Consider the following 27,577-nt stretch of genomic DNA (forward strand, 5'->3'; position numbering starts at 1 on the left):
GCGGCTGTCGCGGAAATAAAACGTCAGTGCTACTTCGGCTTTCTTCGCATTTTGTCGGAGAAAACCGTCACTCACTTACTCCAACGTCTCGCTAGCTTTGATAATCCTTTTCTTTTCTTTTCTTTTTTTTTTAATAACACTTTAATTGTGGTGATAGATACTTTTTTAAATGCGTGTATTTTAACCATTTGAACATTTTTGTTTTATTTATAACAACGTGCCGGATTTTTTGTTAGCATTTTAGCATCTAATTACCAGCTAAGAGCTGTATTATAGTGGTCATCACCTACTTTTGTGTGTTATTTATTTGTTTATGTGCTCAAGCTAGTAATTTATGTTTGTCCACTTAACTGTGAATTTTATTTTTTTTCTCCCGTTAACAAATGCAGCTATTTCTTAATATAAAATGTGACCTGTGACCGCACATTGTCGCTGTTTGACAGCTAACTCTGTGTCTCGTCGCTCATTTCAGAGTATGTGGGTCTTCTCTCTGAGGCTGTGGGACCGTCATTTTGTTCTGAATTTGTTTCCTCTGCGGACTTTGGATAACACATCTTCTGAGTGCTTCAGGTAAAGATTTTTACAACTTGCATAATCCTTGACCAGCAAACAGGCCCGTAAGGAATGTTAGTTTGGGGTCTGCAGTGCTGCCATGAGAAGTAGTAGTAATGACAGTAGTAACTTTGTTCAGGTGACTGTCTACGTTTCTACAACATTTGGTGAAAATCCATTAAGATTTCTTTGTTAAAAAGAAAAACTTTATTTGTTTGTGTATTTCTACATTACTGTCCATTGACTACTAAAAATAGAATTTAAATTTTAAATTCTGACAAGCTTAGAAGGCATTGTGCTGCGTGGATTCTGTAGTTCTGTGGGTGATTTATGAGAAAGGGATAATTACAAGAAGTGCGTCCTCTTGCAGTGAATGAAACGTGTGCTTGTAGTGGTGATAGCGGCTTCTTGAAGGAGGTGTGTGTTCATGCGTGTGTGTGCATCGATCAGCTGCATCAGCATGTTGCCACCTGTGAAGAAGGACCGGGTTATTACTCAGCTCCCAAAGGTTAGTCAACACACACACACACACACACACACACACACACACACACACATACATACATACATATACACGCACGCGCACACACACAAACCCCATGATTGTAGTTGAATCTCCTACCCTTACCTTATCGCAAACCTGACCCTAGTCTTAATCCTCAATAAAGGTACTCCACAATGACTTCTGTGTTTATCCCCATGGTAACAAAAATCTCCATGGATACAAAAAGGCACAGGCTGTTAACCTTGCTGCCATCTGGCAAGTGATAAAAAAAAGTATCTCCAGCCGTGCAGCCTGACCTCAGAGCATGAAGAGACGGAATCTCCAGTTTTACATCATGACTGAAATGAATGTTGAGTCTTTATTCCTGAATGGGTCAGTTTATCCAAGCATGATAAAACATGGACATGTTTTTTTATAGTGTTTTAGTGCAAATGCAGCACTGCACACCAAAGAAGGCTTCCACCCGCACGTGAAGGCTGCATGCCAGGTCCAGAAAGCAGACACAGTGAGGTAAGGTCACATAAGGATTAATAAACACTCTCTGCCTCCCATCATGCTACTACACACATCTCTACACTGTGGGTTTAAATTATATTAATGAGTTTCTGATTAATTTGGTCTTCTAAATCACATTAGACTGACTGTGTCAGCTGACGCTCCTGCCACATCTGACCACTTTCTGTTGGTGGTGTTTTTAAAGAAAAGGCTAATGGCATTTATTTTTACAAACCACTTTTTTTTTAAAAAAAAGGCCAAAACCATTGACTTTACTTAGATGTTTACTCCTCGTAAAGAAGTAAATCTGAACAAACTAGTCTCACGTAAATACAGTAAGGTTTATGTAGGATTAGGTACATTTTAGCCTCTCTTTACCATCCCAGTGTGTGAAAAGGGAGGGGGGGGGGGGGCTATGAATAAAAATAGCTGTAATTCCTGCATTACTGAGGCAGTGATGCAGAACTCCTTAAATTAAGTCTTCATTTCACTTTACTAAATTCCCAATGCTTCCAACATATCAAGTATTTATGTAATTAAATGTTTGAGTGATTTCTCCATGCTGTGGAATACCCTGCTGTGTATTTTCATGATTTTGAGTGAATGCTGACAGTTGTGGATTTCTGTTCTCAGCTTTAATGTTGCTAAGGTCATCGTCGTGGGTGATGTTGCAGTTGGCAAAACGTGTCTGATCAGCAGGTAAGAAGCTTTTATATAGCTACAGCTCTATATGTTATATAGCTTGATATATAGAGACATGATGAACATGACCTCCTGAAATTAAAACTGAATGTCACAATGGGGGAAGAAATGTGATTTAAGTGAACATGAATAGTTTTTGGTGTCAGACTGGCTGTTCTGAGTATTTCAGAAAATGCTGATCTACAGTTTACAGAGAATGGTCAGAAAAAGAATCTAGAGAATATCCAGTGAGCAGTAATTCTCTGTGGAAGAAACACCTTGCTGATTTCAGAGTTTAAAGGAGAACGGCCAGACCGCTGTTAGAAAGACAAAAACAAGTCAAGCATCCACTGGTATGCAGAAGACCATCACTGAGTGCACAGCATGTTGAACCTTAAAGCAGATGAGCTGCAGCAGCAGAAGACCACACCAGGTGTCACTCCTGTCATCCAAGCAGGAGACTGAGATTTACAATTCACAGAACCTGAAAAAATGTTTCCTGGTTTGATGATTCTCAATTTGTGCTGAAACATTCAGAGGTAGGGTCAGAATTTAGGGTAAATAGCATGACAACATTGATCCCACCTGCTTTGTGTCACTGGTGTAATGGTGTGGGGCGTGAATTTACCTAACACTTTTTGTTCACCTAAATTACACCTAAAGCATAACATACTAAGGCAGAAACTTTCAATCACACCTAAAGACACTGAGCATGTGCACAGAGCTGAGGCTCATTTGTTTTTCTCATCCTCATTTCTAGGGATGGGTATCGTTTAGGTTTTATCTGATACCAGTGCCAAACCGGTACTTTTGAAACGGTGCCGGTGCTTAAACGGTGCTCGAACCGGTGCTTAAAGAATCAAGAACACAAACTTTGTCCAAAAACCTCTCATGTTCAGCTATTTTTTATAAAAAGGGTTATCCCCTGCAGCTATAGGGCATATATGGTATCACTCTTTGCTGGAAGCAGTGGAAAAAACACAAACTTTGTCCAAAAACCTCTCATGTTTAACTGTTTTCCACTTTTTCTTTGGTCTTTTTAGCCTTTTTGGCCAGGGTGAAGGGAGTATCTGCCATCAAACAAGAGGACAGTCGCATGTAGCTATGATGATGTTTGCTAGTTCACCTTACATGCATTAATGTAATAACGTGGTTAGCCTACTCAACGTAAATTACACACGAACAACATTAAGCTACTCACGCAGAGAAGAACGGCTGCTGCTGCATCATCATCCTCATCATTTCTGCTACACTGGCAGGGCTAGGGGCCAGGACTCTCCTCTTCGTCTTTTTGGGGGATGTTGCTAACTCCGGGTCTGATAACTGGCAACCCACCCGCAGTAGATGTGCTCGGTGTGAGGTCTCGCAGCAAGCTATCAAATATGGCGCATTTCTCGGCTTTTAAAAAAACGCTATGCATCGCCAGGTGTTTCATCAGATTCGAGGTGTTTCCTCCTTTTCACAGTATCACAGTATCAGCTTAAAGCACTTGTTGCAGGCTGCTGAGTTTGCATATTTTACTCTGAAGTACAGCCAGACTTTGACCGCTTTGCTTTGGGCATTTTTAATCTGTAGCTCTGCTCTAAAAGAACGTATGTACCTGGGCCCGCCTACTACGCTCGCAAAGGTGAAATGATTGGCTAGAATCCAAAGTGTATGACATCTTAGGAAAACAAAAGCACCGAAATGTGCGCTGCGTTTCGGTCTGGTTACTACCGTTTATGTCAGAACCGATACCCATCCCTACTCATTACAGGTTAATAGTTTCAGCAGAAACCATGCCACTCAGGATGAAGACTTTTATGATACCACAAATGTCATTTACATTTAATTACTAATGAATATTTGGAATATTTTGTATTTCAGTAGTAGGATGGAATCAGTTTACTGTATTGTTTGGTAAAAATGCTTAAGAAATGAAGCATTTTATTCAACAAATGTTAAAAAGATTTTCGTTTTACCTTTCTTAGTCTGCCAGCTGTCCCCTGTTGCTCTCAGGTTCTGTAAGGGTGCGTTTGAGAAGAACTACAAAGCGACTATAGGGGTGGATTTTGAGATGGAGCGCTTTGAGGTGCTTGGTGTTCCCTTCAGTTTACAGCTGTAAGTGTACTTCTTAACCAGAGAGAAACATCCAGTTCGTAGACTGAGCCCTAGGGTCATATGAGTAATCTCCACGAAGAAGTTCAAATATGAGCAGTCTGTGTGTAATGAGATCACATAAATAGATAATTGTGGGGCTGTGCAGCATCCGCCTGATAATTTCACGATCTGGTTGTTCAGGCTGCTCAGTGCGACTTAAATGACATGCCTTGAATTCACTATGTCACCTTCAGATGTGCGTGTACCTGCTGTGAGTGCACATGTAGAATCAGTGTAATATTAAGGTAATCATTTTGGCATCTAGTCAACATTAGGACTCTAGTTCACTTTTAATCCCACTGTTTCTTTCACATTCACCAAATATTCCAAAGACGACCATTAAAGCTCTCGTGTGATCTGTTTTAGGTGGGATACAGCAGGTCAGGAGCGCTTCAAGTGTATCGCTTCCACCTATTACAGAGGAGCACAAGGTGAATGAAGATTCAAAATATTCATTTTTGTCTTTTAACTAAAGCTGGTGAAAGATTCGTGTTCTCGTTCTGACCCATATCAAACTGTCTGCATTTCTCCAGCCATTATTGTCGTGTTTGACTTAAGCAGTGTGGGCTCACTGGCTCATGCCAGGTAAGGCGTTTCCATTACAATGTCATTGTCAGATATTTTCTCTAAAAAGCCGATAAAATGTATGTATGTGTGTGTATATGTGTGTGTGCATCCAGGCAGTGGCTGGAAGATGCTATGAAGGAAAATGACCCGTCCAGTGTCTTATTGTTCCTTGTCGGTACCAAGAAGGACCTCAGTGTGGGTGAATTTTATGAAAAAATTATGAAACACTGAGATTTGACCTGACATTTTTAATGTAATAGTTGATTAATAAGTTGAAAATGTGAGGTGAGATTGTGAGGATTGTTACTGATTCAAAGCCTTTCATTCAAAATGAAAGGCTTTGAATGATAGGAATTTTTTAGTTAATAATAAAAACTCTTGTCGTCATACATGACAGACTTTAACAGTAATAAAAATATTTCTGCTTTCAATTTTAGTCTTCTGTAAAATGCCAGATATTGGGGAGTTTCGTTCTGATCAGTCAGATTGTTGATAATGGGTTGACTGGTTGCTGAAGTTGCCCTGCAGTGACTCATCACTCTCGCTCTGTCTGTGTTTTGCTCTTCAGTCTCCTGACCTGTTGGCTCAGATTGAGCAGGAAGCCATGAGGCTCTCTGAGGAAATCAAAGCAGAGTACTGGGCCGTGTCTGCAAAGTCAGGTGGGAGATAAACAGTCGGTCATCAAGCCTGAATGCTTTTCATTTTCATGTTTTGTTCTCTCAGTAAACTCTGTGACTTTGTTTTTGTCCAGGAGATGGTGTGAAGGACTTCTTCTTCCGTGTGGCTTCTTTGACTTTTGAGGCCAATGTTTTATCTGAGCTGGAGAGGAGCGGGTCGAGGCATGTTGGTGACATAATCAGTGAGTCCACATTATTCAGTGGTTGTTATCTGGTTGTTAGCACAAAAATGAAAGGGGCTGTGCTTTATCTGTTTATGTTTTTTGTGAGTAGGCAAAAACACATTTAAAAAAAATCTTTTTTGCTTAGACACACGGAGTGTTTTCTAATCTTACCTCCATTGACTGTCACTGGAGTGGCTTTCGACCAACTCACTCCACAGTGGGTCAAAGCCAGACCTTCTCCAGTGAGGTCTGGAGACTCTGTAAGTGCCCCTGTAGCACAGTGATCCACCAAATAAATTGCTATTAATCAAACAAATGTGGTATGCCACTGAAAATTGTTAATACGTATAAAAATGATCTTGGCAGCACTAAAACAAGCCCACTGTGACCTTTACCCCCTCTCATTAAAAAAGAGAATGATTGTGACATAGTAATCTGGGATCCTCTGTCATGAAATCACTCTCTTCCTTTCTGTGTGCAGAGATTATTGCTTTTCGTATTATCCAACTCGCTGCCGGAGGAGCTTCGGGAATGTTTTGAGCAATGTTCCCTCTAAGCTGCGCGCCTGGGCAATTGCGCACTGCTGGCACGATCTCTGCGCAGAAAAAATCTGCGTTGCGCACAAAAATAAAATCTAACCTGAATTGAAATTAAAGTAAATATGTTAACAATTCTGCTTTGCAGTGTTAGTCAGTAAGTGACTGGCTGCTCCAGTATGGGATTAGAACGATGCCACCTTATCCCATAGTCCAGCCAATAATGCGCACCTAATCAATGTCATTGACAGGCCATGACGTCCTTATGTGCCGACAGCGGTGTTTTAGCTAGCAAAGCGGCGTGGCTGATGTGGAGTGAAGCCACGTTAATGACAACGTGTACAAGCATTGGAGATGTGAGCAGGACAGACGGAACAATTGATGGAAAAACTGTGGACTTTATACCAGTTTTTCAATTGTGTTGATAGGCCACGTAAAACCAGAGTAATGATAAAAATAAATGCAATGTTTGGTTTTCTTCCTGAATACTATCGTTGTTTATATTTACTGCAGGAAGAAACGGCTAAATTGGCGTTTTATAAGAAAAAAGGCTCGAAAGCCTGTGAGCAAAACCAAAAACACCCCCACCCTTTCCCATTGGTCGAAAAATGTACCATGTCGACCAAACAAAACATGGCATTTGTTGTTTAGGGAGGGGGAAAGTTTTAGGAGTGACGGTGGTGTTTTGAGATGTGAGAGATTTGCAACGTTTAGCGTAAATCTTGTGTAGTTAGTGTGCAGTGTAGTCAATAATTTTGTTGTGTGTGTCAGAACAATGAGGCGACTGCTGAATGTTACAGGTGTTACAGGAGTGATACATCTCCTGTTGTCAGGCCTGCAGGTATCAGGCTGTTGTTCTCCTTTATCTCATAGTGGACAGAAATTAGTTTTTGGAGTGGCACAAATAATTTGTGTGGCATCAGATTCGATGCAGCAAACCTGATTGTTCTGTAAATAGTTTGAAATGTTTATTTTTAAAAAACGCCTTGGCTGCATTTTTAGGTAAACAGCTGCAAAAAACTTTGTTGTTTGCATAACTCAGTTACTTTTTTGAAGAAGTAACTATATAATTAATTGCCCAACACTGGTCATTATATACTGTATTTTGCAGAGAGAGAGTACCAGGACTCTCTCCCAGACCACAGACTCATAGTCATAATACAAGTCAGAGCTTTATTTAAAAAGAAAGAAAGAAAGAAAGAAAGAAAGAAAGCTGTGTTTTCAAAATTGGAGCTCAAGATATTTTTACTTCCAATAGGGACTAAGTTAAGTTATATAGGAAAAAACTCAAATCATTTTGTGTCCTTGATATTTTACACCCCTGAATGCTAACCACTGCTCTGCTATTGATGTTTCCTACTATAACACAAGCAATCTCTGTTTGTTTGTTTATCCACCAACTCCTCCTACACAACCGTGAGCTGAGAAATCAAAAGTCAAGGCACGCGTGTACATCTTGAGCCCCTACAGGTTCTTATATATATTAGATATGTCAGCATATTCTCTAGCAACCACCTAACAACAGGCTAATATGACCCATTTTTAGGTTTTGTGTACTTATGACACTTTATAAAAGCATCTTGATGTTTACAGTATCATTATTACAGATTTTGACACATTAGCTTATGAAGTTTACTGTATTTAGGGATTATATCAAAAGTTTAATGTCAGATAAATAACTGCGTTTTTGGTGAAGTGGTTCCTCACTAAATTTAAGATGTAAATACATTTTACTGCTTATAAACTTACAATCATTCTTATATTGGTCTTCTATATATTTCTATAAACAACACCCACCACCCCTATGTTTTAACTTTTCTTTGTGTAATTAACCATATCAATGTGCCGATAGCATAAACAGACCAAACAGTAATGTAGCATAGGCATGTATTTGTACTGATGAAGGGAGAACTCCTGCGTAACCAATATGCCCCGTGTTCACTGCATCTGCCAGTTCAATGGTGTGACTTCTGTGTGTTAACATAGATATATCTTTGAGGAAATCTAACCGTTAAGATCCATTCACAAATTGATTGTTCTATTGCTTCCAGTGAGAAAAAGAAAGCTCACATTGCTTATACGAATAACATAAAAGTGAAAAAAATTATATGTTTTTATTTATGTTGCTCACAGGGATCACAGACAGCACAGAGACCAGCCATAAACCAAAGAAGAAGCCCAACTGCTGCTGAGATTGGATGAATATCTGCTGGAAATTTTCTGAAGCAAAACGAAATGGGACGTGCAACAGGAAAATTAAGATAAAATGCGGACTGTACGGCTCGCTGTGAATATCATGAGTAGAACCCATGAAAGAAAGGTCACAGTGCTGATAATAACCTGAGAAGGATTCAGCAATAGGTCAAGATGTAAATTCTAAGTGGTTCCTGTAAACAGGCCTGTCAGCTGACTGATCGGAGCAGTGTAATCTCAGGAATGTTTACAGCTGACTGCGGCGACAACAAACAGGCCATTGTGATGTCCCTGATTATGTAAACGTTTATGAGAAGAGGAAGATTATTCTCCACTACAACCACCATTAAATTGCACTTTGTTGATGCCTTTAAAACATCTGTTTGAAGGAGCGTTTTTCTCCTGCTGAAATGTCAGTGATGGGCTGACTGCATTTTTTTAAAAGAAGGGGGGAGTGGGCCTTAGAGGCCTCCTGTCATGTGTCTCTCTGCTGCTAATTTGATGCGTACGCCAACTCCAGTGACCACGGTCACACCCGTTACACATCCCTCTCCTCTGAGATAACTGTTCTCATGATCTTGAAAATGGAGGGATTGTTTGCAGGAATGGGAAAAAGCAGCAAGCTCAATCTGCTTCCACTGAATTTCGTCAGTAAGCCAGACAGCAAGAACGTGGGTGTGTCTTGGATATATTGTTTTAACTCATATTATACAGATTCTTTAGGTATTGAAATCTTTCCCACACCTCCACAGTGTTGTAAATAATATAAAAGAGGCTAAATTAAATTGTTATCATCACATCTCTAACTATAAACCAAGGTAAAATTACATTCTCTATCCTATTGTTGACTCCAAGGTTGGACGTAAGCTGCCAGTAAGGAAATAAAAACAACAGACAAACGTGCCCATCATATCATCAAGAATAAGACACGAAGCTTCATATGAACACTTTTATTAAAGGGATCACAGGTAGAAAAAGCCATCAGCAGTGCTGGAGACCAGCTACTGCCGACAACCAATCACAGCCTCGCTGAGACACATGTGAGATCTCCACCTGGCAAGAAATGTAAAACCCAGAGCATTTACTCCAAAACCATAATTAAAAAGATTATGCATATTATGGGACCATGTTGCTTCGCACACAGCAAAATTAAACACACCTCTGAATACCAGTGCTGCCTGTTTGTACTCTGGCACAAACAGCAAGAGTAAAACTGAATCCATGAATCAGGAGAGAACCAGGGTGGCCATAAACTGTCATGCAGTTCAGAACATTACACAGAGTTCAGGAATATAAGCAGTGGGAAGTCAGTCTGATAGTATATTCGGTTGATAGTGTTAGAAAAACTTTAGCTCATCCACTGGAATATTGGAAATTTTGAAGGCGGTGATATCAGTGAGAAAAGAGATACTGACTCAGACAGAATTACAGCAGCAGCACGTGGCGATCACATCTTTTAAGATGGCAAACATCATAAACCAGTATTCACTGAACTGCACACATTTAACATACACGAAATTCAGATCTGGGTAAACTTTAAAATCAACATCTGACAGACTAATGAAAGTTTCGTCAACAATCTGCCAGTCAGAGAGCAGGTACTAAAAACAACAGTTTTAAACTGAAGACAACTTCTGCATATTGAAACACAAGAAGTCATCAAAAACACCCTGTTTTCAGTGTGGCACTTCATTAATGACCACACAGAACAGGCCACTTAAATTTCAGCAATACATTAGAGGCTATCTACAGGAGCCAATCACACGGTGTCAGCTGATCATATCACAGCGTGTGGTGGAGACAATAATCTGTAACTCATGCCTGACAGAGGCTGGCGTTATAAATCCTGTCACCGGGTGTGTCTGCTCAGTAACATGTGTGTTTGCTTTGACAGATGTGAAGATTGAAGTCTTAAGATTCAAACAAGAAAAAAAAAAGTCTTTATTCGTTCTGACGCATTCATACAAATACTCAATTTCCTCATTGGCTTGGCAAAGAGCTCTTTTGGCAACTGCTCATAAAACTCCGCCAAACATGACCGGGTTGTTGTTCCCCATCTGTCAGACCTATTTCCTCGATCAAACTAAAACCAATGGCAATGTCAGTGTAGGTCCATATCCTATACGTAACTGCTTCCACATACTTCAAGTGTTTTTTTTCTCCTTTATTTATGTCATTCTACTGACATTTTGAATGATGTATACAGTGTTATTCTGACTGTACAAAATACTATGCAGCCATAGCATGAGGTGGCTGGAGGTGAGGTTATGAAACATTTGATGGGTCGACGGGAAGACGAGATATGGGCTGGGTGACACCAGAGTGAAAACTGCTGCTACAATATCATGAGGTGAAGGGGAAAACATGAAGAGTCAAGGTGAAGATGGGGCTGATGGGATGTTGGGGAGAGAAAGGGTAATGGGTTATCTGGATGAAGAAGCAGTACAAAGGGACAAAGTTGGGTGTGTGGGGGGGTACAGCAACGCCCCCCTTTGTCCCCTATCGGTCCATTTCATCCAGCAGGGGTGTGGCGTCTCCAGTGATTGACATGGGTGTGCTCTCGATCATAGGGCTGGGTGACGGTCGTGGCGTCATCCTCTGAGATTTCTTTCTGCCCTCTGCTTCCTTTTCCTTCAGCCACTGCTCGGCCATCTTGCCCCAGTCTACTGCGGTGGAGCTGCTGCTGCTTGGCCTGCAGTAACAGAGGACAGAGGGAGATGGCTTTATTGGACAGCATATGAAAGGAAACCCAACCGAACATTGGGAGGCTGTTTAGATTTAATATAATTCTTACTACAGGTTTAGCACCGCCTTGTGGCAGAAAACTGCAACATGAACATAAATTGTTGCCTGGCAGAGTGACAAACTTCAAAACAGACATTTCACTTTTAAGAGTTGGAGGTGAGGGAAAAATCTGAACTGCAGATGAAGTCTTAGCACAAATAACTAAGACTGAAGGACTGCCATTTTGTACTTACTTTGGCTGCTGTTGTGGCGTCCGTCCTCGGGATGAGGTGGAAGATGACGGTGTGCCCGATGAGTGGCCGTGGTGACTGCTGTGATGGCCGTGATGTGACATGTGGCTTCCATGTGGGTGGGCGTGGGCATGAGAATGTGAAGACTGAGGGGTGGAGCCTGGGTATTGCGGTGTGCCCAAAGCTTGCTGGCTCGGTGTGGTATACGAGTAGCTGGGCGTCATCATGGGTGTCGCCATAGGTTGCTGAGGTGTGGCAAACACCTGCAGGAAATTAAGTACACATCGATTGTGAAATGAGTCGAGGTAAAACCACATTCAGTCGGCTTTAATGCTGCCAAAAAACTTTTGGGTTCCAATTTCCTTCAGTGATGGGGACCCAAAGGTAGACAATGTCACCAATTCATTCTGATCATGTCAACAAACATGCTAATGTTTTGGTCTTGTGGCCATCATCAGAAGTAGTCTGATAGATAATATTTAATGTGGCAAAAACCTTAGGAACTCAATTATTAATAATTAGACAAAGGGTCAATCTTATCTTGTAATTCAGGTTTCCAATAGTGTCCGGGACAGGTCACCATATCAGCTAATGATCCGTTTTCCAAACTGCACCATCGCAAGCTGGTATTTACCATTTCCACAGAACCCAATTTATCTCTAGTGGACACCGTGCACAACTCCCAACAGTCTGTTGGGAGTAATCACAATCCCCAAAACATCCTCTTCTCTTTTAAAAACAAGAAAGCTGTCCTCACATGATAGGCAGACGAACTCCCTCCACCTCCTGTGCTGCCACCGTAGCCGTACTGGCTGGAGCCCCACTGTGCAGGTGTGGTGTTGGGGTTCTGACCCTGGCCCGTGACTGCGGCGATGGCATTGAACATCTGAGATGTCATGTTGCGTGGGAGGGCGTTGACAGCTCGTGTCAAGTCTAGTGAGAAAGGAGGGAATACAGCAGAAAACTGTAAAATTAATAGAGCCTAAATTGAAAATCTAGATTAATAAATTGGGGGAAGACTGCGGGGCTCACCTGCAATGTTAATATTGGCTGGGGTAGCGTTCAGGGAGGCAGGCGTCCTTGTTCGGCTGCTGTTACTGGGAGTGATGCCTTGAATGAAGGAGAAAATGTTTAAACAATCACCTATAATGTATTTTAGGAGCTGTGATACATTTTATAATGTATAGTTATAGCACTTTCATACCTGGCACAGGGTCCTGAAAATGGTCCTTAAACCACCGGAAAAGCCCATTCACCGTAGGAAAAATCTGTGAACGGTAGCGGAATCCATCTGGGGTAATAGTCACATACTCAATCCTATGGAGAGGATAAAAAAATAAAGCATTTCACATGAAGGACAACCTTCCTGTTAATCAACCAGAAACCTTTCAACAAATAAATAAAGAAATGTATATTTGTACCACATTTATACATCCGACTTCACATTTTCTTTCATGAAAGTAGGAAACAAACATTTCCACATACCGTGGTTTTGCACGTGGTTGGTAGCCCAGGATGAATTTTCCTGGTAGATCTTTGCATGCTGAAATAAAGTAAGGGATGAAGGTGGGCTTCTCCCTCTTTGTCCGCATCAGCAACTCTTCCATTTTCTGACAGATAAAGAACAAGATGAGCAAGATAAGATGTGCAAGCCAAGACAAAACAAACAAACAGCTCACAACTCAATTATAAGAACAATGTCACAAAAAAAAAAAAAAAACTCAATATACATACCTCCCTGCTTCCCCTGTTGCACTCCTGGAAGTACTTATGCCCCAGCATATCCCGGGCAAATGACGCCATTGGCTGAATGTACCGAGCAGTAATTTCATCCAGATCTTCAAACTCCTGCAGTGAATCAAAAAAACTCTGTAAGCAACACTTCAACACCCCCCCCCCCCCCCCAACAACAAAACCAGCTTACCTCATTGTTGATCCACAGAGTGTGCCCTAAGCTGAAAGCATTCTCTTTGCCTTCTTCTCTCACATCAACATGCTGGTAGATGCCATCAGCCACCTATAAAACATTATATTTAGTCAGAGTGGAGCATTTGGTACCAAAGAAATCATTTAAGTCTTTGTCGCATCTTACTGCCAGGTCTTGCTTAAAATGCTTGGACACAGCATTTTAAGCAAGAAGCATTTTATTACATTTGTTATTTTCAATCAACCAAAGTTTTAACCCTTCTGCAGTGCTCGTTTTCTTACCTTCCAGGTGACTGTGAGGTGGTTTTCTCCCTTGCTACTGGGCCTAATAATTAAGTCACCCTGATCCAGGGTCTCCATCATCTTCTCTGCCTGGTTGAAACTGATGTTGTGGAAGTTGGGGTGGGCAATCACACGCTTTATATATGCTAAAAAGCCAAAGACAAATGGTATAAGAATTAATTATGTTAAAGTCCACACTACTAAGATTTAAAAAAATGCAGTGCTGTCTGCAACTTCAACAACCAAATATGTTTTGTATACTTCATATACTCACGTGTTCGCTGTTGTTTCTTTTTGAACTCCTCCTCCAGCTTTTGGTCTTCAGACTCTGTGTCAAAGTCATAGTAGCTGTCCTTAGGGAGCTTCCATTCGTTGGCCTTGTCCATTAGATCAGAGGTGCGACACGTGAGGTCAACGCTGAATTTCTCAATGTCGATTTTCATGATTCGACAGTGAACTGTCATGCCCACCTAAAGTAGAAGGAGGGAAAATCTGTTAACACACCAACCAAGGCTGAAGGATGAAAAATAGAAAGTAGTAATAATACAGCTCTATCAGGACTGGGCAGTGTAAGTGGACAAACAGGAAAACAATTGCAGGTGAGATCAACCAAATAAAGGGGGCACAACAAAAAATGCCTCACCTTGACCCTCTCCTCAGGGTGTTTGACCACTTTGTCACTGAGAAACTTGGTGGGAATGAAACCCTGAACACCATTATCTAATCTGGACCGTACTCCAATGGCCTGACCTGGACATGACCCACTGTCAAAGTGGTTCCACACCTGAAGCGCCACACACAATCAAAATTATAAACATGATCGTCATGGCATATCTGTAACACAAAGTTCACTCAGAAAAAGAAATAAAGAAAACTCGATGTGTGGTACCTCGCTCAGTTCAGGGAAATTGTCCTGCTGGCAGAAGGGGCACTGCCAAAGGCCTGTAGCATCATTACGGATGGCCTGGTCATAGCTCTCTCCCTGAGGGCGCCGGTGAGCGATGCCAGTTACTACACTAGTGATCAGCTTACCTGAAAGAAAGATATGAAAAACCTTAATCATAGGCTAAATTATGAATTACACATTTCTACCATGGCAGACAATTGACCAGCATCACTCCATTGAACAAGTGAATGAGATTCTTATTGATGAACTGAGCTTAATTCGAGGCATCATATCTTAATGTGGTGTATATTACCGATATAAAAGGTCTCTGGAGTCTCCTTGGTGAGCATGTTGAAAACCTCCTCAGTGTTAGGGACTCTGTACGCAACTCGTAAGTCTTTATACCTACAGCTCAGCTCGGCACGGATGTCATACAGAGTAATTCCTTTGTTTCCATAACCCTGCAGGCACATAACACAGTAGGATGACAGGTTTAAAAATATTGTGACCAGACTCCTGAATCCAATGGTGGTAGAAGATAGAACTCTCCCTTTTCTGAATAAAAAGGTAAAATGGACACATGAAAGACAAATAAAAAGAAATGCTTGTTTTTCTTGTTTTTTCTTTTTTTGGAGTGTTGGTTCCTCTTAGGCGTATTTTTCTTTGGCAGGATAAAGTATGATACTAAATTAGTCAAAGGTACAACACACAGACACTGACCTGTCTCTCAAGCTCTTCAGCAAATGCATCCAAGTCCAGGTCTTTGAGACGTTCGGGATTTTCCAAGATCTCCTCCAGAGCTCCGGCTGGATTGGCATCTTCTGCCGACTCATCATACTCGAGCGCGTCTACAGCCATCTTGCGAGCCCACTCGTATGTCTCAGGGTGTACACGAGAGCCATCCAGGACCTCAATGTAGGAGTCCGTACTGCCAGGAGAGTTTGAGAGAATGAAAAACCGAGGCTGATTTAAAATAATTCACAGAAGCATAATAGACTCAAACATGTGCACATCCAGCCCTTTGAGAAATATCGAAATGGTCTGAAAATTTCAAGACGAAGTTCCAACCTGTCCCCAAGCGAAGCCGTGTCAATTTTGATGAAACCAGCACAGTTGATAAAAACCTTGGGTCCCATGTGACACATTGTGACGAGCTGTGTTCTGTTTTCCAAACGAGTATTGTTCTGCTTCAGAATCTACACAAAATAAAATCACAGTGGTTAATAATGTTATCAATGATATCTTGCACATACGCTTTACATATCAGCAGCAGAAATGTATACCTTGAGAAGATGTGAACCCTTCCTTGGTCCCAAACCACACACATACTGAACCAGGCTCTGAGTATGAGGGTGTGCGATGGCTCTGTTCACATCTACTCCAACCTCATTAACACGGTTGATGAACTCACAGTAAAGAGCATCGAGCAAATCCTCCTTCACCACATGTTCCTAAGACGGACAAGAGAGGACAAACTACTTTTTACATATGCACTGTATGTAGCTGCTGAAAAAAAACAGCAAGTCATGCTATGATTGAAGCTGGCCTACGATTGATGAATTCACATTGACTAATACACGATTACAAGACAGAGATCGAGAAGTGTCTGTCCTGCTTACCCTGTACATTTCTAAGTTTAAAAATTCTTTTTACTAATACTGACATTACAGTGGGACACCGTAAAAACAATTTCACTACAATGGAAAAGGCTTGCATATGAGTTGAGTGTAGAGTTGATAATGAAACTGACATAAATCTAATTTATTATAATTTGTTCCTACAAATGATGCGTTTGACTAGGCTGAAAACTTGACTGAGAGGTTTCTACAGTTTAACTTTGCAGGACAAGCTTTGATTGCAGTAACAGGTGTATATGATGCTACAGAAGAAAACAAAGTAGACAAACATAGCAGTAAAAATCTCATGTTACCCACAAGAGAAAATGAGTAATGGTATCTTTGTAGTGAAGCAGCAGCTGGTATAAAACACCTTGTGATACCTAAGAATGCTAAGACAATACTGAGCAAAAAATACAGGGAATATAAAAAAAATTGATTTCAAAAAGCTCTCTTTGAAAGTACATATTAAAATAAATGGCTTAAGTTTTGCATCCAAAAATGACAACGTTCACAAGGTTAATCTGCCCCTCTCCAGACACACATCCATGCAATACTCAAAGTCCCAGACTTTTACGAGCATGTCTGGAGTCAAAGCAGCAACTGCTGTTGTTATGCATTTCACCAGCAACCCTGTGAAACTCAAAAATCCCCTCTTTCTAACATTACAGTAAAAGCATTTTGAATTTGGATGATTCTTTTTGATTTACCCTGTATATACTAGCCAATCAAAAATCAATGTCTTCATTCACTCACCTGCAGTGGGTGTAGTTTGAGGCAGAGAATATCCTCATCAGTGCTGCAGACCTGAGCATACTCCACCAGCGGATCCTGGATCTTCCTGGCTATTGAAACAGCCTGTCGCAGCAACGGAGGATAATCCCTAAAATCAGCCTGCAGACAGAAAGCAACAGGATCACAAGAAATAATGAGAGCTAACACAGGGTTGAAATTGAACACGCTTGCCGGTTGACTAACAAACAATTAAACCACAGACATCTTTGTGTAATTCTATTGTAGGTGACATAACAAATATGTACCTCAGACTTCTTGCTGTTCATGTACAGCGTGGCCAGTTCATTGTCAACAAGTTCCACTCCTACAGCAGGCAGAGAGGACTCCTGCTCAAGCTCGCCGATAGTTCTCTTGATGTCCTCCATTATCATTTGGGCATCTCTGTAAACACGTTCATGTTTTTAACATTTCTGCTCTACATTGTGAATGCTGTTAAAAATGTGTACAAGCATACATTTAGAAAAAACAGGAGGTAATCTGGTGATTTACCGGTTTTCTCCAGCAACAGCTACTACATGAGGTTTCTTGCCTGACAGAAACCTCTTGAGATTTTCAATGTCACTGGCCTGATTAGACACAATTTAAACAAAGACTTTTAAGTGACTTGTTTTCAACAAAAAACCATTACAGAGGTGCTACAGCTGTGTTTTCTGCTTCTACCTTCTTCTCTCTCTCATCCTCCCTGAAGGCGTTCCTTCTCTTCATGAAGTAGGGTAGACGAAGAAAATCCATCACCTCTCCTTCCCCGTTGATCAGAGCACAGAATACTGGAGTATCTCTGCCAGAGTAAAGTTTATATACACGAAAAATCTTACTACTTTTTTTCGTATATGCTATACTTAAATGTCTGTGCTTTGCTGAACGCACCAACAACTCAAGCTACTGATATATACACACCTGCTGGGCGCATAGGCTACACCAAGCACTCTGATGCCTTTTCCCTGATTCTCATCCATCAGATCATCATCTTCCTCAACCTGCTGATCTGGCCTGTACGGAGCCACTTTCAGCCAGTTATACAGTCGGCGACAGCAGGACTTCAATGATAAATGGGGGGGGGGGGGGGGGGGGGGGGGGGGGGATAAATCATAATTAGTTTTCAGATTAAAAACACAAATAGATTTTATATCTACGACATCACAAACGTAGTCCAGCTTCTCAGACTGTGCGCTTTTGATTGTCTGTGCAAGACTGATAGGGAATAATAGCACAAATGGAAGAACAGATCACATCAATGTGATAGAAAATTACCCTGATAATGCTCTCTTTGGCCTCAGCAATCAGTTTGCTCTTAAGCTCCTTGGCCATCTGAGGGTAGAGGAACTGATTGAGAGCTCTTTCTATGGCTAAAGTTCGCTGCCTGTTCCACTCCTGCACCTGGTGACTGAACTCGTCCCTGTAGTAGAACTGTTTGATCTCGTCAAAGTACGTCTGGTCCCCTGCATACCTGTGGAGAAGCACAGAAAAAATGTAAAAAACGTGGACAAAGGGCAGAGTGTCTTAATATTTCCATTAATAATTCAAAAGCCTAATTTTTTCCTGACAAGGATGAGAGAAAAAAAAAAGAAAAAAAAAAAGAACACGCTAAAGCCAGAAACTCAAGAAATTAGACTCAACGGGTTTATCCTACTTTACTACTCTTTTATTGCGACATCCAAGCAAGGTTTCTATGCAGGCGCTAAAAATGGGACAACCGTTAGTCACATCAGAGCCTGTGTTTGGTGTCCAAAGGCCAAGGAATGTTCATTAATTACAAAACTGATAGGATTCATAAGAACTCAGGATGTTTTATGATGATGCTTTTTTATGATTCTCCTCAAATGGTGAAATAAATCTAAACATTAATGAGCTTAAAAGATTAGCTTAAAAGATTAGCTTAATCATCAAGTCTAAAACAAAAAACACATATACAGTTACTCTTTCTTAAAGAACTATTTGACACCATTGATAAAATTAGTTAAGAAACAAACAGTATTTTAAATGCAAAGGTGCCAGAGACTTTTGACCACGCTATACTGCACACATGTTTAATTTTCCCAGTGGGATTAATGTTAATAGGGGTTCTGCCTTGTGCTTAGTGGTTGAACTTTACACCAAACAGTTGTCATTAAACTACAAATATTTTAAAAAAAAATTGCGTTTAAAGCACATTCCTATGTGTTTCAGCTTCTGCAGCTAAGCACACCAGAATACTCTAAAGATTTTGATTAATATGCACTAAAAATGTCACTCTATTTACCCTTTAACTCCTATAAGGTCTATGCAGATATCAATGGTAAGTAGCCCCTCATCCTCTGCAAGGCACATCTTCAAGAACTGATCCCCATTCAGTTCTTTTACAGGCTTGTTCTTAAGATACTTGAAAGAGTAGGCAAAGTGAGCTTCGTCTACCTCCTACAGGGAGAAAGAAAGGCAGGGTTAGAAAGAGCATGGTTTATATGTCTTTTTTTTTTTTTTAAACCCAATTCTTATGAATAGCTGTGTACCTTTTTGCCCTTTTTTGTAGGTTTGATGTTAACCTTGGCTCTCTCCTGAAACGTCTGTCGGAGAACATGTCTGACCAGAGGTTCCCGAGCAATCTGCATGGCTACCATATACCTAGTTCCCTCCAGCACTGCCTCTGGAGTAGAGAACTGACTGCAAACGTAATCTTTGGCCAGCTCTACGGGCTCAGCAGGGAACTGCTCTGTCTCGTGACGTTGGTAACTGTCCCTCAGATTTTCTCCAAATTGCTCTGGAGTTAAACCAAACTTTTTAGCCAAGCCATCTGCAGAGAGAAAGAAAGCAGAAAAGAGTTAGTAATCCTCCTTAACCACTGAGATTACATTTTCCAAAGCAGAAAGGGAGACTAACCAAGTCCCACGCTCTGGCAGATGCTGTACATATCCCTACGGGATGCCAACTTGAGATCAGGTCCTTTCTGCTCTTCTTCTTCTTCTACCTCTAATTCCTCCTCATCTCCTAAAGAAAGAGCCATGGTGATTTATTTATTTATTTATTTTAAATATATAGCTATCCATTATTTAGTGAACCACGTTTTTCTTACCATCCTCTGACACTTCTTTGATCTTCTTGAGCCTCTTCTTGTTGGCTTTGGCAGCGTTCTGCATCTTGGGGATGTCTCGTCCGTAGTAGAGCAAAAAGTGATTGTAGACATCACCCAGCTCTTCAAGAGTCTGTACATCCTTCAGCCTTGAATAAGGACAAAGCAGAATTTCAGAGGAGAAATTAAATAAACGATTACTTTTCTAGCCTACGTTTCACCAGTAGGCTCAGTAGTGCTATAAAGTCATACCTCTCCATGTCAGTAGTGTCCAGAGGACGAATACCATCGGCCAAAGGTTTGTCAGGGTCAGCAGAGATCTGCTCAAACTGATAAGATTGCATCTTCTGAAACAGACGGGTCAGGTTCTGCTTCCGGGTCTTTAGCTGAGTCCACTGGTGAGTGGAAGAGGAAAATATTAAAATAGAAACCAGAAAACTTTGCTGTTTTTTTAATGCAGCTACTGGAAGCAATGTAAACGATTACTGATGGATTAGTCTGTATCCATTTCTTATTTGACAACGCAATTATACCTTCTCATCCCACTGCCACACTTTCCACAGGTCATTGATGTTGAGCTCTGGTTCAACATATTCTTTTCTGTAGAAAGCTATAAAAGGAACCTGGGGAAAAAGATACAAGAACTCTTTACAGTGTCCCATATTTTATTCATATTAAAATAACACTGACAAGCTCGTATCTTGAAAGGAATATGCAGCTCACTCTACCTCAAATTGTTGATTCCTCATGAAGTTAAGGGCCTCTTTGATCTTGGCAATTGTGCTGGGACCTTTTCTGCTGAAGTTTGTGGTTGTGCCCCTGTCTAGGTAATCTGTGCTCTCCTGTTAAAGGCATAAAAAATATTTCAGTGAGGCTTCAGGAAATTATGCATCTCTCATCTGAGTTCCTGTATAAAATATCTGCTGTTTTTTCCTCGTCTCTTAAGGACATGACTTTCAAACATTGTTAATCTGCTATAGACAGTTCTTCTGTCCTTCAGAACAAAAGGAACAAATGCCACAGCATGCTAAAATTTGCCAGATTTTCAGCAATAAACTCTTTGGAAATCACCTTGGTGCAAAGATACTATTTTATGGCTGTTACATTGTGAGATTCAGCAAGAGAAATGAGAAAATATTATGTGTGTGCAACAGTCTTCTAGTAACAAAATGCTAGAAAATACTATTTAAAATTGGCTCTTTGCCAAGTTGTCTATTGTGTGTAGAATACCGGTTCACTCCTTGAGTTACGAGCCTTTTTATGCTTGAATGATTCATAGTTCAGTGTTAATTAGCTTAAACAAAAAAAACATTCCTGAAACTGCTAAGGTACAAGGGCTGGACTGAAAATGAGTGAAAAAGTAGTCAATGCCCAAAGAAAGGCTCTGAAAGATCTTCAGGAAACCTGGAGAACTATTGCACAAGACAAATCTAAAGAAATGAGGAGTGGCTCAAGACTTTTGCACAGTACTGTATGTATGCCATGGGGCATGAAGCCTCTACCTGCATGGAGATTGTAAGAGTGGAAAACCCATGTCTGAAGATCCATTCTGCTTCCTCTTCCAGCTCATCATCCTCAGCAGGTTTGACAGGAATAGCTCGCAGCTACAAGCCAAAAAACGAACAGTCATGAAAGCAGCCTCAGGTTCGCAGAGAATAAGTACGTTTACAATAAATTAACCCCAAAACACACACCTGGAACCGCTCAGGCATGTCTGTGGAGCGGATCTCATTGTCCTGGTCAGTCATGTGACTACTTTCGAGCTCACTTGGCTCGTAGATCTCAAAAATGCTTTTCCTCCCCAGCCTCCTCTTAGTTTGCTTCTTGGGTCGGTCCCAGCCTTCTTCATCTTGATCCTCTTCCTCCTCCTCACCCTGGTCATATGCATCAGCATCAAAGTCAGCAAAGTCAAAGTCGCCACCGAAAATCTCCTGAGCTTCCTGGAGCGCACTGTGGAGACACAGAGAGAGAGCTTGTGACTTTTTATTTTGTGTTTAGTTTGATTAAATATTTCACACTAATTGACACTTGAGACAAAATAACTGAATGCAAAGGAAATAATAGAAAAGTGCATTACCCTGCACTGAATTATATATATATATATTTTTTTATTAAGGAATAAATCACCCAAAGATCTTCAGCATAAACTCCAACACTCACGCATCAGTGTATCCTGAGAACTTCTTGCCCCTCTTTTTGGTGATGGGCTGGCCATCATCATCCACAATGAAGTCATCGATATCTGTGGAAGTATAACACAAACTTACAACCCCACAGCCCAATCCAATAGAACATCTCAAATAAAATGTGTTACTTTCTCATTATTTTTTAAGACTCCAACCTGATTCTTCATCCTCTCCTTCTTCATCATCATCAGGCTGTTGCATAGGTTCATCAACAGCCTCGCCTTCCTCCAGCTCCCCTTCACCATCCGGATAAAATATCTCATCTGCGATCAAGTCCTTCTCGTCATCATCTTCATCATCATCCAGTGTTTTTACACGGTCATATTTCTTCTTCTGTGATTCAAGACAAGTCAGTTCAGGTGGATTCAACTCTTTCAAGTGTACAAAAGTGACTTGAAATTGTTAGATGTAAGGGTAAAAATAAAAATGTAGACAGGAACTTACCCTCCTTTTTACTTTGACACCCAAGTTTTCCTCAATTAGGTCAAGGTCATCATCATCCAGGTAGTCATCGTAGCCTGCAAAGGTGAAAAGTCTTAAACAGAGGAAACAACTTCAAGCTACCACTGCCAAAGCATGTTTATTCCAGTGTTTAAATACAAGACTGGAAATATTTTTTAATGTAGATATAAAGATTTACTTGACACATTAACACCAGAGTCACTGAAAATCCCATTTTGTCACTTCCTATAAGAACGGCAAATAACTCATCTGTGTTAGACCTTTACTTTCTTTAAAAATGGACAACATGAATGTTAACTGTAAAGCACACCAGCAGAGAACTAGCATTGCATCAAACATCACCCGCCTGGGTAAACACTGGGATGCATCTGGATCCACAACATATGGAGCTAAATGTGAAAGATGCAACATGTGGCCAACAGATGCCTGGAATCTGTTTAAGGTCAGCTCTCATTATTTAGAAACATATTTTCCCCCGACTTTAAATTCTACTGTGCAAAAAGAAAGGCCATAACACTGAAAACTGCAACTACAGTATAAGAAAACAGTCATAAATTTCAATCTATTGCCTCATTAACTATATCTGTATTATATTAGAAATACACTACTGGCTGAGGTACCTGTAAAAATGACAATATGAGGCTATTTTTCAGTTAAGATGTGACAGAATATACTTTGTTTATCCTATATTTGTAAATAAAATGTACTTTTCTGCCAGAGCAGGCATCAGAATTTCAGAGATTTAATATTATGCTAAGAACATAATTGAAAATGTTATATCTTAAAATCTATCAGTGCTCCTTGCTCAACCACCTAAGTAAAAGGTACCGCTTTTCCAAAATTACTAACCTCATTTAACATTTTTCTACTACTTAATTTTTGCAGTAACCTTTAATATATTGGCATATTTAATGTCAACTTCTCAAGGAACCGAGCCAAATGATCACAATTAATCAAGCAATGTGTTTATACAGACTACATTTGGTCTCAGAAAGAAAGAAAGAAATACAAAAAAGCATTTATAATAGGGCAGGAGTGTCAACTCATTACCGTAGAAAAGATATAGTCAAATGTTTTCACTTTTGAGGCCTTACTGCACCTATAACTCAAATCAGCATATCATTTGTTCTGATGTTGGTACTCTAGATTAACCTGCTAATGAAGCCATAATATTGGGTAAATTTGTGTATTTGTGGTAAGAAAAACAAACTTTAAAACTCTGTTGTGGGCAAAGTCACTAAACCTTTGATTCTTTACTTTCCTTCTCATTTCTTCGTATTCTGCTAAAAAACCACTGGCCTGAACGTTAAGACTCCACTAAACATACCATGTGGTGGCTGGCAAACAACACCATAGGATAAAAACGACATCACACCTGCTGTTGCAAGTAACCATTTCTAATGGTCATGCACCCCTCGATTTTTGTAACCTGATGCATAGTGCTGCCGCTGCTGGGTTGGGGACACATTGTCACACCCGATCGTGTCAGGTTTGCAATTTTTTAATGATGTATCAGTACAGAAGCTGAGAGTTGTTGCAACTGCTTAAAAAGACAGATTTTCTGGAAAAAAAAGGCACTGCCTTTAATTCTCCTTTACATGGTCTCCTGAATAATAGGTGTTGCCTGAGTGGCACCACCTATTATTCAGGAGAATACTGCAGCTGCTACCAGCGCTATAATGGCGAACATAGATGGATAAATGGATTTGATTGTGTCATGACCTTCTCAGCAGAGTGCAGAGTGACCAAAGCGGTGGGTATACTGTGGCCTTATGGTTCTCCTTCAATGCATTACTTATAGGATTCAAAATTGCTGCTTAGTAGGGTACCAACATGGCTGCAAGACTGAAGTAACCAAGATCATCTTCCACTCACTAATATGGTGTGATATGGCATAATAATGGGGCATGAGTGTTTTCACTCTATTGACTGGACAGGTTAAATAGATATATGTAATTAATCACACAGGTTTAACAATTTTTTAAAAACACCAGGTGAACTTACTGCGCTTTTTTTTATGTCGACGCCTCACTTCCTCCTCTGAATCACTCCCCCCGCCACTTCCACTTTTTTCTGCTTCTTCCTCCTCTTCTACCTCGTCTCCATCATCAATGAAGTCACGTAAATTCCCTTTCTCATCCTGGTCTTCTGGGTTATCGTCTTCTTCCTCTTCATCTGCTGAGAAATGACAGATGAGGGGTCCACATGCCATACAACTTCAACACACATTCCCAAATTTAAAGAAATCAGATCTTACCATCTTCTTCCAAAAATCTCTGGTTCTTCTTAGGTTTTAAGTCCTTCTCCTCAAACTCCTCCTCTGACTCTTCTGCCTCACTTTCAATAAAGTCCGACATGACTGCTATTCCTGAGAAAGGGGTTAAAATGCTATTAATAAAAATGTCATCAATCAGGCAATATTGGGTTCTCCCAAAATTCTCCTGACAAAAGCCAAATACACACAAATCTTACACTATACTGGATAACATTGTGCTAGAATAAGAAATGTAATCCTTAATATAAAGATTGCTTAATGTCCCTTTAAACTATTACTTTTTTTTTACATATCTCAATGTATTACCAAAGATGTTATAATGTCTCCTGTATTACATATAGATTATTTATCAGGTTATTACTGATTATTAATGACTTTGTGATTAACATGATAACAATTTGATAGTAATGTATAATAGTGCTGTGCAGGAATTTTGATTCTTTACTTTCCTTCTCATTTCTTCGTATTCTGCTAAAAAAGTGTTGCATTCTACTGAGACAATTTTTGATGATGCTTTGGCATCCTGATCCATCCTGATGCATTTCTCATATCCTGTGTCAGGTGTTTGATGATTTTTCTTCTTATTTCTTGAGGACATGTCTTCCAGATATTGTTTATCTGCTGTAGATAGTTTCCCTCAACTATTTATGAATATACTACACACCACGCTGAGCTATGTAAAGTATAAAGAAATGAGGGTTTAGCTTCAGACTTTCACAATAAAGCGAAAGATTACATCTGAAAACGATGCCTTTTGAGAGCTTCATAAAACATATGTGTGTAATGTTGAGAAACAACGCCTAACGTTAACAGCAACAAAAGGGTATATTTTAGTCAGCCCTTTGAATGATTTTATTCTCTAGCACTGTTATAATGCCAGAAAGACTTAACAAGCGGGCTTTAACAATGACTTCACCTAGTCATGTCGCAATGCGTACACACACACATACAAAACACTGGCCGTGATTACCGTACAAACAGCATACTTGCTTTAAATATAACGGTAGAGTGAGTTATCCGGGTGAAATCTTCAAGTTAAAGGAGTAAAAGGTTGTTGTATAAACATTTTTTGTTAATAAAGGTAGCTAAAGCTAACGTCTTCGCTAGCAACGAACGAGGCTAAACGACAATTAGCAATGCTAATAAACTAGAAAGGAACGTTGCTGCTAGTACAACGGTGGCACGTTGTTGCTTTGAAACGTGTTGGCAATAAAAGGCTGCTGTACCTAAAGTAAATTCACCATTACATAAATTAACCAAGGCCTCCAAACCAACTTCGCAGTTTAACGTTGGCTAGTTAACGCTTTAGCATGTCGATATGTTAGCCTGGCATTAGCTGGGAAGACAACAACAGCCATCAGCATTAGTACTAACTACTTGAAAAAGAAGACATCGCAGTGAAGACATAGCATATAATCACGCTAAAAGAAACTTACTTACACGTATCAGTGGGGTAGCGTACTCCGAATATATTAACGGTAACAACTGAGTTGTATTGTATGTTATATTTCGAAGCTTGCACTTGTAAAAATGGCCGAGAACGAGCGGCGTGATGACAATTCCGGGATGCGGTAAGTGAACTTCCAACCTCTTCCGTTGCAAGGTTTTTATTTTTTTATTTTTTTTATTAGTAATATAAACATACAAACAAAATGCACCATATATTACAGATTCAGAGAATAGACATTTCTTACATATTAGCAACTTTCATACATAGTGAAAATAAAATATAAAGATGGGGTCACATAATTTAACAAATTATTAACTCACTAAATCAAAATCTTCCATAAAGGAAACAAAAAAAGCAGCCTTTTTCTTTTTAACTAAAGTCAAAGATTTAACCAACAGGTTTAAGTCGTTTTTCCAGTAAGCTAGTGTTGGTTTAGTCTTAAATTCCGTTGCAAGGTAGTGATGTGACGTTCTTCGAGGCTTCGAAGCGTGATGTCACGGGGGTGGGCGTGGAAAGGATTTTGGCCGGGGCTTCATTTATGGGAGGAGCTGAAAATGATGACGTCCGAAGCCTCGCTGCCCGGCTGTACCACGTGACTGGTTCATGAAGTGGTTCGAACTTTGCCGCGAGCTATGACAGATATAAACCCCTCAGACTTCATTCAAAAATGTGGGTGTTTGATGGAGAGTTGCGGTTAGTGAGAGTTTGGAGACAGTTTGGAGGTTTATGAGAGTGAGGAGAGAAAGTCAGGAAAGAATGGAGCCAGCTAAGAAGAGGAGGATGTCCTCCCTTGTGTGGGAACATTTTGATTTTATTTCTCCCAACAAGGTATGTAAATTTCTACATAAGATGTATTTTCATAATACTGATGGTGCAATACAATTTATGTTAAGCGGCTTTACTTTTGTACAAGGTGAAGTGTTTGCTATGTGCCAGGGAGCTGGGATATAACAACAACACCTCATCCATGCTTAGGCACTACAGAGCTTTGCATGAGAATAAGGGGAACACCGATTGTGGAGCAAGACCAGGTGAGCCATCAAATGCCATGATAATATAGCATGCAGTAATGTTACTAAATAATATAACAATATTATACAGCTGTTATAAGTTACGTGTGTGATATTTATATTTGTGCTTTGTCTTTATTGTCTTTCCTCTGGAGAACAATC

At 40.2% G+C, this 27,577-nt stretch overlaps 2 protein-coding genes across 8 annotated transcripts; one reads left to right on the top strand and one right to left on the bottom strand.

Annotated features, from left to right (window-relative positions):
- Window positions 1–36: 36 nt before the first annotated feature.
- On the top strand, window positions 37–8,885 carry LOC146660803 (ras-related protein Rab-34-like). 4 transcript variants are annotated; one of them, XM_085420836.1, is made up of 12 exons: window positions 37–294; window positions 473–570; window positions 1,003–1,060; window positions 1,476–1,567; window positions 2,186–2,251; window positions 4,232–4,333; window positions 4,739–4,803; window positions 4,906–4,957; window positions 5,053–5,134; window positions 5,508–5,598; window positions 5,691–5,798; window positions 8,450–8,885. In XM_085420836.1, exons 2-12 carry the CDS (start codon window positions 476–478, stop codon window positions 8,506–8,508), a joined length of 870 nt encoding a protein of 289 aa, XP_085276962.1. In that variant the 5' UTR covers window positions 37–294; window positions 473–475; the 3' UTR covers window positions 8,509–8,885. The 4 variants fall into 4 exon arrangements, with proteins under 4 accessions (XP_085276962.1, XP_085276961.1, XP_085276964.1 ...); XM_085420835.1 differs by having other exon boundaries at window positions 37–570; XM_085420837.1 differs by having other exon boundaries at window positions 39–570; window positions 945–1,060.
- Window positions 8,886–9,444: 559 nt separating this feature from the next.
- Window positions 9,445–26,550, bottom strand: supt6h (SPT6 homolog, histone chaperone and transcription elongation factor). 4 transcript variants are annotated; one of them, XM_085420833.1, is made up of 37 exons: window positions 26,396–26,550; window positions 24,938–25,048; window positions 24,685–24,855; window positions 22,663–22,736; window positions 22,374–22,551; window positions 22,193–22,274; window positions 21,727–21,982; window positions 21,535–21,636; window positions 20,761–20,874; window positions 20,566–20,655; window positions 20,285–20,427; window positions 20,036–20,181; window positions 19,843–19,950; window positions 19,476–19,756; window positions 19,229–19,383; window positions 18,241–18,436; window positions 17,887–18,026; window positions 17,650–17,767; window positions 17,479–17,555; window positions 17,235–17,370; window positions 16,951–17,088; window positions 15,862–16,029; window positions 15,647–15,774; window positions 15,299–15,506; window positions 14,892–15,039; window positions 14,582–14,724; window positions 14,336–14,476; window positions 13,967–14,162; window positions 13,693–13,838; window positions 13,409–13,501; window positions 13,219–13,332; window positions 12,970–13,094; window positions 12,689–12,801; window positions 12,517–12,594; window positions 12,242–12,417; window positions 11,488–11,747; window positions 9,445–11,201 (listed from the first exon to the last, which is right to left on the bottom strand). In XM_085420833.1, exons 2-37 carry the CDS (start codon window positions 25,035–25,037, stop codon window positions 11,009–11,011), a joined length of 5,235 nt encoding a protein of 1,744 aa, XP_085276959.1. In that variant the 5' UTR covers window positions 25,038–25,048; window positions 26,396–26,550; the 3' UTR covers window positions 9,445–11,008. The 4 variants fall into 4 exon arrangements, with proteins under 4 accessions (XP_085276959.1, XP_085276956.1, XP_085276960.1 ...); XM_085420830.1 differs by having other exon boundaries at window positions 24,685–24,858; XM_085420834.1 differs by having other exon boundaries at window positions 26,392–26,525.
- Between the last annotated feature and the right edge of the window lie 1,027 nt (window positions 26,551–27,577).

The sequence above is a fragment of the Rhamphochromis longiceps genome, linkage group LG10 (assembly GCF_057381845.1).
Source record: "Rhamphochromis longiceps isolate RC_006_pf linkage group LG10, R_longiceps_female_GT1.1, whole genome shotgun sequence".
In the NCBI taxonomy this organism is placed as follows: Eukaryota; Metazoa; Chordata; class Actinopteri; order Cichliformes; family Cichlidae; genus Rhamphochromis; species Rhamphochromis longiceps.